General features: G+C 38.8%; 1 protein-coding gene across 1 annotated transcript; it reads right to left on the reverse strand.

Moving 5' to 3' along the window:
* Positions 1-1,133: 1,133 nt before the first annotated feature.
* Positions 1,134-9,715, reverse strand: ERI1 (exoribonuclease 1). Its single transcript, XM_057376522.1, has 6 exons — positions 9,505-9,715; positions 7,183-7,393; positions 5,748-5,831; positions 4,959-5,068; positions 2,684-2,798; positions 1,134-1,504 (listed from the first exon to the last, which is right to left on the reverse strand). The coding sequence occupies exons 1-6, from the start codon at positions 9,555-9,557 to the stop codon at positions 1,262-1,264; spliced, it is 816 nt and encodes a 271-aa protein (XP_057232505.1). The 5' UTR covers positions 9,558-9,715; the 3' UTR covers positions 1,134-1,261.
* Between the last annotated feature and the right edge of the window lie 453 nt (positions 9,716-10,168).

Consider the following 10,168-nt stretch of genomic DNA (forward strand, 5'->3'; position numbering starts at 1 on the left):
TTTATTAATTGGCTATTTTGTGTCMTGAATATAAGTGGTAAAAAGGGTGAATTGTAATACAAGAATAGCAATTTTTTTTCAAGTAAGAGCACCAAAATACATTATTCCACTTTTCAGAATAAGCYACTCTAATGCAAAGTTGACCACATTCATGATGCACTTTGTAATAGTCCACACAGACAAGGCAAATTAACATTTTGGCCTCTTTTGAATATCATCTCAGGCTTGGGGAGAAAGCAGAAGTTGTTAGTCATTAGCTGTGGCCATTAATAATGATGTTAATCATTAGATTAATCATTAGATTTTAATCATTAGATTTTGAAATAAAGGCATAGCTTCATGGTGGCAGAAGCATAAGAAGATACCAAAAAYAGCTGAGCATGTCTTTAGCCATGAATGAGAAGCTTCCTGTTCTATGTATAGTCACAGAGCATGAAATTTTGACAACCTGGCATGTTTTRAACTTAGTTTTACTTCACTCATTTTTAAACCCAAATGGCTGAGAGTGTCTAAAAACATTAAATGAAGGGCAGCTATGCAGGAATGAAAATCTGAAGAACCTTCTATTTTGAAACACATGTTAAAAAATACTATCATACTACATTAATGACATTTTTATTTGACACCAAGCTCTTCCATTTGATGGGGAAGCAGACAAACATATCCCTCAAAGAAAAACTCCAAACAACAGAGTACTCCTCTACTCTTTTAGAACTGATGAATATGCACCCATTTCTCCTAGAGTTTGCAAAAAACAAAAAAATTAGCAGGAACCCTTAGAAGAGTGCCTTATCAGGAAAGGCCAGCCCGACCACTCACTCTTTCAGTTCTTCCAGGAATGACTTATTTGTGTGCAATGAATAAGCAGATGTTAGATATGATTGGAGTACATCACAAGTACTGTGAATAAGTACTGCCCACAGGCTGGGGTGGAACAGCAGCACACAGGCCCAATCCCCCTTAGCAGGTCTTTAAATCACACGTTCTTAAAAACTTAACACATTATCTGGATTCCAGAAATTAGCTTCACTGCTAGCAAAGTTGGAAACAACAACAGAAGTCATCAGTACAAAAAGAAATTACTGTAACAGGCTTCAAAGAGCAAAGAGCTTCCACACTCCTCTTTATTTCAACAGAGATGAGTAGTTAAGGTGCTTTAGGATTCTGCACGGCAGACAAGCTGGCAGAGGTGGCCATTTAATAAGCTCTGGAGTCTTTAGCGGGTATCTGAGGGCAGTTCCATTGGCAGAGCCCTGAGCTGCTAGTTTCTGTAGCGGGGCATCTGTGGAGCAGGGGCTCCCTCTAAGGGGGCTGAGGAGGAGACTGTCATCAGCTGTCCACCGTGAATTCTCTCATTCACCCGCAGGTCACAGCCATCCTGCAGCATCCTTATAGCTATCCTTGCAATGTTTTTAGAGTCATCAAGTCCACTGTGAGGTCTCCCGTCATAATTCATRCCCAACTTTTCAAGCATGATTGTCAGCTTGGTCTGGTTCCTAGGAACCTGATRGAGAAAGTGAGTAAAATTCAAGGATTAGGTTGTGTACCAAGTCTTTTTAATCTAACACAGGGCAGTAGAAACACATGCAGATTTTAAGTCTACTTAAGTCACAWATGACTTTCATGTTGCCTTCTGCCAGATCACTAACCATTTAACTTCAAAGCACCTTGGTGAGACAGACACTCTCATTTTTACAGAGGAGACACAGTCAACAGGAGTTTGTCTAGACCCCGGATGATGTCAAGAGCCTCCTACCAGCACCAGCTCAAGATACGCCTGTGCTGGCAAGGGTGGAAGTCAGGAGCTAGATAGGTATAACAATCTCTATGAAAAACAAATTACCACCCACAGTGGCATTGCAGAGGAAATCAGATTTTGGTGGTCCTTTCAAATTCTAWGTGATTAAAGAAGCACCAGGCTCCYGATTCTCACTGACATCAAGCTCCTGMATGCCTTCAATCACCACACGATCTGAGCAGCAACACCTACAGCAACCCTGTAAYATTTTCCCAGTGCAAAGTAAAGCTCTCCCCTTATTAAATCTCAATCTCTCTTCTATCTAGGTTACATTTAGTATGAAAAAGCCCTTCAAAAGATCATTAGCTAAGCTGAAATCACATTCAGAAAAAGTATTTTAGTGTAAGGTGATTGGGAATTTGCTAGTAACTCCAGTAACTCATTTTATGGTTGTCTGACCRAACGCAGCAATAAGGTCCAGCACTGAACCTGGTATTACTTTTCTCTTGACAATTTGATTCCACTGTAGATACATCCTAATCTTTCTCTGTCCCCACTACACTGTCAAAAGTCAAGATTATATGAGGGTAGTGGTGCAAAATAGTTTTGTASTGTATTGCATGAACACAGGAAAAAATAATTGAAAAATCAATRCAGTCTTTTCAGCTGAACTACTTAAAGATGCACTCAATCTAAGAGGACCGGTATAACATTTTTAGACAATCCYTTAAGGAGCACAATCTGACTCTTAAAAACCAGTAGATTATATGATCATCAATTAGTGAACTGAGATCTGCGCCTTAAACACATTTGAAAATCAGGCACCAGGCAACTMGTCTAAGTACTAGAATTTAATACTACACAAGTAGAGATGACAAGCACAACAGACATTCCAGACTATTAAACCAAAATTTTCTATAAAAGAAACAAGCAATTTGTACAAACCTTGTAGAAGTTCCCATATGATTTGCGAATATTGATCCACTTTTTGGCAAAAGAAGGGTATTTGATGCGGCTAAGACGGCACTGGATGTTCAAAAATTTACTCATATCCCAAGATCTTAAAAAATCAAAAGAGGAAAACATTAATAATGTCTMATCATGTGTTCTATGTAATTCACATTTGTAGAACTAAAAGCTGTCTTGTGTCTGGTCATCAGTAGAAAGAAAACAGTTTAGGAAAAGCTCTTTTGCTACAATCATGGTAAAGATATTTTTAATATTAATTTGTTAATCATGGGGAAAAAAAAATGATGTGAACAAGACTTTCACTAGGATGGTCTCAGGTCCGCAACAGTTAAAACAAAAAATACCACACCAAATACCCCACCTACCACATCAATACTGGAAACTGCCAATAAATGAGGTGCTTGCACAGCCCTCAAGGGAAGCGACACCTTAAATCTTCCTGATTATTTGGGTATGCATGCATCTCTCTGCTTCAGGTAGGCTATTGAAACTACACTGCACCTAGTTTTATGAGAAACCAGATCTCTATGAAAATATGAAGAAATTATAATCCTACTTATTTAGCAGCGTGCCTTCCTGAAGGGAACCACCCCAACAAGTTTGTAAGCTGCAAGTTAAAGTAAAGCTGTTTTTCCCCATCTCTTGTAGCTGTCTATRCAATCTCACCTATGCAACAGAGATTTCAGTGCACCTCTTTTCCTTAAKGAATATCACTGAGGGGATTCTCTGGAGGGAAATTCCACAGTCACTCAGGCCCAATAACATAACCAGTCTTGCTTTAGCATTTTCTTTTTTTAATTCACTGTCGCTTCCAAAGATAGCGATGTAATTACAGGTTAAAACTCTGTTAAATAGAACCATTTACCATAACCCCTTAAATTAATTAAGGTTGGAATGTCATTATATTAACTCATTATTTTTAAGGTGTACATGGATCTATACTGTACACCGCAAGTCTTGCATGACACCTTTTTGGCTTACTCTGAATACARTATTTTAGTGATATTGGTTCTTCACCAGAAAAGACTTGTGACCTATAGTAATTGTCTCAAACTTCAGGAATTTTGAGAAAAAGGTCTCATGGCCAAAACCATTCTCACTTATTTAAGTCGGGTTAGTCAAAAACCACTACGTATCTATTAATCTACTCTGATACATTATTTTTCAAACTACTCATACTACAGACTAGAATATTTATCTGTGCTTTACTTGACAGAAGTGCTAGGAAATTATACTAAGATTCCACACGCTGTTTTTTCATAAACTCCATTTTTGTTTCAGGGTTCATCTCACTCTGGTTCAACAGAGCCATCAGAGCAGTACAGAACTCTCTTTTTAATCCAGCACAGCAGAAAATCTGCTGCAGGCAAATATGAAAATGCATCATTTACCTCMACACAGCTAATGCTAAAAACTGATTGTCCTACTTAAATCCTTCATTCCAAGTGAAGGAGTAAAGCAGATACATTAACAGAATAATAATGTTTGACAGCTAAAAGGCAAGCGGCACCTGGAAAAAAAATGCTCTAGCCAGTGCTATATAAAATAAGGCTCAAATATATATAGTAAAGCTAAGATTACAAGAATATTGCAACACAAATGTATCTAGATCTCAAGATCTGTTCCCCTTGCAGTCATTAGGGAACTTGATTTTCCACACAGACCGTGTGAGAGAGCAAGTATAAGTGGCAGTTCCAGGGATTAATGGAACACACACAGCTTGTCAGAGGTGGGACCCACCAGAGCCACAGTCCTCTAAGCCAAAGCAGAGAGGCTCCTGCGCTAGCCATTTCTCCTTGCTAATAATCTGTTATTGTTCCCCAGCAAAATATCCAGTGTATTAACAGTAACACCAATAGACACAGGATACCACAGCACAACCACCACACACCTCTGAATTCTCAGATTCAGAACGGCACAGAAGCTGCCTAGAACTGAAACTGCAGTGTTATGTTCAGGTATTATGTGCTAGATATAAATGGAGAATCACAGCAGCAACAAAATCTGTTCAACCAGAAGTCTGCTCAGCATCACTTTGTTGCTACAKAACACTTGGAAAGAAATGGCGCCATCTGATGGATTTAAGTTTCATTTGTTCAGTTCAGCTTTCCTGATTTTCCTGAAAGCTTCAATTAAAATAAAACCAGAAAAATGGCAGCACCATTCTGATCCATCTTTAGCAATGCTCTCACAAATATGAAACACGGTTTTTGCAGTTTTAGATTGTGCTGAAGGTAGCATGAAGACATACCCGTCCGTCAACATGGAATAGCTATACTTTGTTCCCAGTTCTCGTTGTCTCATCCACTCTACAACATTCTGCAGAACTTGAGGAAAAGTATCAGCTTTATCAACAATGTCCTAAGACAAAAAAAAAAAAAAAAAAAAAAAACAAAAAAACAAACAAACCCAAAAACAAAGTAAGGAACATTTTTTCAGGGAAAAAAAAACCCAAATCAGCATTAAGCGTATAAAAACGGTATTGGTATATGGGCGCTTACAAAGTTGGCTTCATCAAGATCTTTAGAAAACCAGATTACATGTTAACAGATGACTGGAAAGATTTTTCTAAACTGAAAAAATAGCACCCCAAAAGCACCACTAGAAGAGTCAACCTCTTAATAGCTTYTGTAAAGGTAACAAGGTTAGTCAGCAGTTGAACTTGGATTAAAACCTTTGAGGCTGTTTCCGAYTCCTGCTTAAGTCACTTATCACAAGCCACTGCCATCCTAAGACTCTAAACTCTTTAGAATAAAAATCTTAGAAGWGGAACTGATGCAATTCAAAAGRTGCTTTGCTYTAAAGATGAAATTTCTCCATCTGAATYAAAAAGTGAATACTTCTTCCCACAAAATGACCTATTTAGTGAAATCAATTCTATGATAATWGGGAGAGGGGAAAAAAACAAGGATTAAAATAATAGCCCTTACAGAAAAATAATAATGAAAGACTACMATTTAAGATTATCAATCTGAAAACATCAACACCACATCTCTTTTTTTCCCTGTTTTTTTCCTGAGGAAATGAAAGTGCAAATTACCTGGGTTATTCCTGTCAGACTGATGCAGAAGTTTGAAAGCTTGGGATTAATCTCCGGCTTCACATATTGCTGAAAGGTATCCTCCTGTAACAGGAGAATCAAATGCTCAGCTCCAGCACACTACGAAGCCCACAGGGCAACTTCTCTGGCTTGCCTGCAGCCCAAAGGCAACAGCAGCTGCTTGTCCTGCTGCAGGCAAAAACCACTGTGCATCTCCTGAGCCAGTGTGAGCCTCCTGACGGCCATCATCAGATTCCTAACAGGACAGAGAGCATTCCAACCAGAACATGTCATTCCCCTCAGCCAGCAGGCACCAAAGAGTGGGAATGTGGATTTAAGAGGGGAAAAGGACAGACTGCAAAAAAGAAGAAGATTTGGGAAAAGAGGGTGAGAAAGGAAAAAAGAAGTGAAAGGCATGAGCAAAGCCTTATGTTTTTTATGTAGTATCTCTACAGGTTCACCTGCAATTCAAGGAAAGAACCAGCCACACACCTCAGAGGCTTCATGCAGGTCTTACACCTCTGGATGCCAACCACACAAACAAAACCTCACTCTGGAAACCTGAGCAATACAAGAGTGAAGACTGCAGGCAAGTTTAATGGAAAAAACAAACCCCCAAATCCCCGCTGCCATGCAAAATCTTTTGGGACAGAAAAAAAACCCCAGTCTCAGAGCAATAAAAACAATCCTGGTAATTGGCACAGTCCTCTTTTTGCAGTTATAAAGCTGCTCATACATGCAGCTATACTTTAATGTATCATCACAATGATTACTAGAAATCCTCTTAAAAGGTCTTCATAAATGAACCATTGGTCAGAGGCGTGTGCATGCCCTCTGTTTCACTGAGTCCCTCAGTTTCAGTTAGACAGCCAGTAGTTAATCCTAAAGGAAAGCTGTACTGGAACAGAGCACTTGAGGCCACCAAATTCCTGCAACATATGTTTACAATCAGGTTACACAGCTGTCAACCTGTGGATACTTTGTGGACACAGTCAAGCCCGACAAGAAGCGAACTTCACTCAACCTCACTTTCTAGACCTCTGCATTGGTGTCTTCTAGATTGCCTCACAGAGGACCACAGAAATAGACAATTTTTGATTATGATGAATCCCTTGAGTCCTAGAAATAGATCTGAGGAACTTAAAGTAGGGAAAGAAAGGGCAGGTGGGAACAGACACGGACAACTGAGAAACTCATATCAATAGAGGGAGTCCACAGCAGGAGAATGACCTGTTTGGATGATCATTTGGAAAATACTTTCAGAATGGAAAGTTTTGTTTGTACCTAAGAGGCACAGAGGATAAGCCCTTATGGAAAAAAAAAAGAATGCTATTTTTAATGAAGTTCAACATCTACTTAAAAACTATCTATACTTACTGATGCAAAGAAGTTACATCAAAGAACAGCATACCAAAACAGCAATTAGACCACTTACTATTTCCAGGGTATGTGTGTTTACTAAGACAACAGGAAACTCAATTATTTCATGTACAAATTCAGGTGGATTTCCTTCTTCACATGTTGCTTCAAAGTCAACAACACAGATGTAGTCATAGCAGCTGTCTCCACTAATGTGTTCCTTCTGCATCAGCTTCTGTTTCTTATAATAGTTTTTCAATCTCTTTTTCAGTACATCTTTCACTCCTCTAAAGAAATAAGGAAAGTGACAAAAACACACTCTTGTTTAATTATTTCCTTGTGGTAGAACTGAAGCCATATTTAACATTTGAAAGTTCAACACTTATTTACCTCATTCTGAACACCAGCGCTTGTGAAGCCTGAATTCCACTTTATCATAGAAGAGTGTTATTCCCATTACCTGTGATACATTATATCCCATTATCTGCCATAAAGCAGAGGCTGTGACACCCACCCCATCAAGACAATACTAGGGACAGAGTGCAAAGTACAGCACAGAGACACTCTGCAGTCACCTCCAGTTCAGCAAGACTCAGTAGCCAAAGCCTTTCCAAAGCTCAAGTCTTTGTAGATTACTCCTAGCTGAACTCTGGCCCTGGAAGAAGTACTGCTTCACCTGTAGTCCCCTRTGCCCTCTACTGAAGTGACTCATRCCCAAGGCCTTTCTGCATCACTGGSATAGATAACACAGAATCCAGCTTAAATGCTCACATTTTAAACTCTTCTCAATTTAAATTTAAAATTGAGCTCACTGAATAACTCAATTAAAATGAAGTATTGAGATTTCAGTTGTGAGGAAAACTTCCTAGTCAAGGACCTGCTTTTCAGGAGGTTTGTGGCTATAAATAAATTCACATGGCAAGTGATTAGAGTTACTTACTGTATCCTTTTAATATAGACATTAAAATACATATGAGAGAGCATATGCCAGAACTACCATGTACCAAACCAAAGCTGAATAAAGGAGGATAATTTACTCTTCCAAGGAAGGTATTTTCAAAATTATTCACTGCAAATGAGATCACAGAGGCTGTAAGAGATACATGTAACAAATGGTATTATCAGAAAAGCAGCCCACTGATCCACAAGGAAGAACTGGAATCAAACTACTAAACCTGCATGTGAGAGGATCAGCTGCTTCTGCAGAGATGACTCTTCTTCACTCTGGTTTAATGGTCAATGACCAGTCCATTCAAAGGCAAGACAGTATCGGAGCTGATGGAGGGGGAAATATACCTCTTTCTTCATCAAACTTATAAAAAAGTTGAAAATAGGMGATGACTGACTATCCCAATAACCTCAAAAAAAAGGGGTGTGTGGCAATCTGTTCAATTCTTTACATTAGAGTTGATGCACTATTTGTTTACAGGTAAGACATATTCTGACTTAATTTAATATATTGACAAAAGAGGTCTAGCTTGGGWGAAAGAGATATTTAAAGCTTTCAGCATTTACAAGTAAATTAAAAAACACATATAGAAAACKTATAACCTAAGAGAAAACCACAAACACATCATACACTTTTTGAATTCTGCTTTTTATTTTTACATCAGAGCAACTGCTAAACAAATATAGAAATCTAATGTGCCTTACCAAGAATTTTCTCAGGTAATGAGAAAAAATCATTCCCTCTGCTGTACTAAATTAATTTAACCAACTAATTCCCCACAACTACTTCTTTATTACTGCTGCCTACAGAAACAATAAACTTCATTTTTTCCAGTTAACCTTCTTCACAGTATCTCAAATTTGTCTGGMCACAGAATTAGTCTTGTAGGTAATTTCCAATACAGCAGGAACCACACTATAGTCCCTTACCTCCACTCCAGTCAGCACAAATCCAGTCTGTAATACACTCATTTTTCCACATTATTCTATCACAGGTATTTAGAATAGCAAACTCTTCATCTAAAGGTACCCATCCTCTGCATTGATTAAATCCTGAGCCCCATCACAGGGTTTGTAGAAAGTACAGATCTGTACTGGTACAATAAATAAAAATATGGATGTTCTGAAGTAAGTTTCTATATGATGAAGGTCTGCAGCACCACCTGAGAACACTGCAGCTCTTCTTTCCCCCTTGACCAAAAAGCGGTAAGAAGCACCTTACAGTTAYGTAATTCTTGCATTTCTTTGGGTTGCCAGTTGCCATACATTAAACAGTATGCATTAATCGATCCAACAACAAAAGCTGCATCAGGATTGCACACAAAACAACTGGTGTCTGGTGCTATGTCTGCTTTTCACTTTGTGTCGAGTTTTTAAACTTTAAAATAATTATCCCTCATAGCTCTACTGCTCTCAAAGATAAATCAAGATGTTTACAAATAAGTCTAACCTGGTTTCAAGCTTGCATTCTGCAAGTTTACTTCTGAGCTCTTCTCTGGTCATTCTGTTGATATAACCATTGGTTATAGCAATTTCTTTGTAAATTGGATCACTGAAGTCGTTTGAACTGGCAGCTAAGGTTTTGCCATTACTTTCTTGATCGCTGATCCTATAATGCTGCCAATCCTAGAAGAAAGAGAAATCAGGAAGTCATTTAAGAAGGTCAAAACAAGAAGCTTGAGCACAGTTCGTTTCGTTACCAAAACGCAGTAAAGCATCACAGTTACACTTGTGATTAAACTGAGTGAATTTACAGATAGGTGAGAGAATCAATACCGAAGCCTGCTCTGAAACACGATTTTCTTAAAAAGCAACAAACAGAATAGAGGGATATTAATGCACGTGTCTTGAGGCACGTCGAGCAGCAGCTCTTGGAGACAAAACTTAAATACACATCCTAATCTCAACAGAAAAAGAGTTCTCTGGTGCAAGCGGGCAAAGTCTTCACCAATATCGAGACATTTCTCTCGGCAACTGAATTAACCAGAATCCACACTGCCTGGGACACCCGGGCCGATGCCCAGTACGTGCAAAATAAACAAAGCAATAAACGAAGCGGAAATACTACGGACACTCGCGCCCCCGCCCGCTGCTCGCGGCCTTCGTGGGACGCG

This window comes from Malurus melanocephalus, unplaced genomic scaffold, assembly GCF_030028575.1.
Source record: "Malurus melanocephalus ecotype Western Australia unplaced genomic scaffold, MMel_1.1 scaffold_9, whole genome shotgun sequence".
NCBI classification, from domain to species: domain Eukaryota; kingdom Metazoa; phylum Chordata; class Aves; order Passeriformes; family Maluridae; genus Malurus; species Malurus melanocephalus.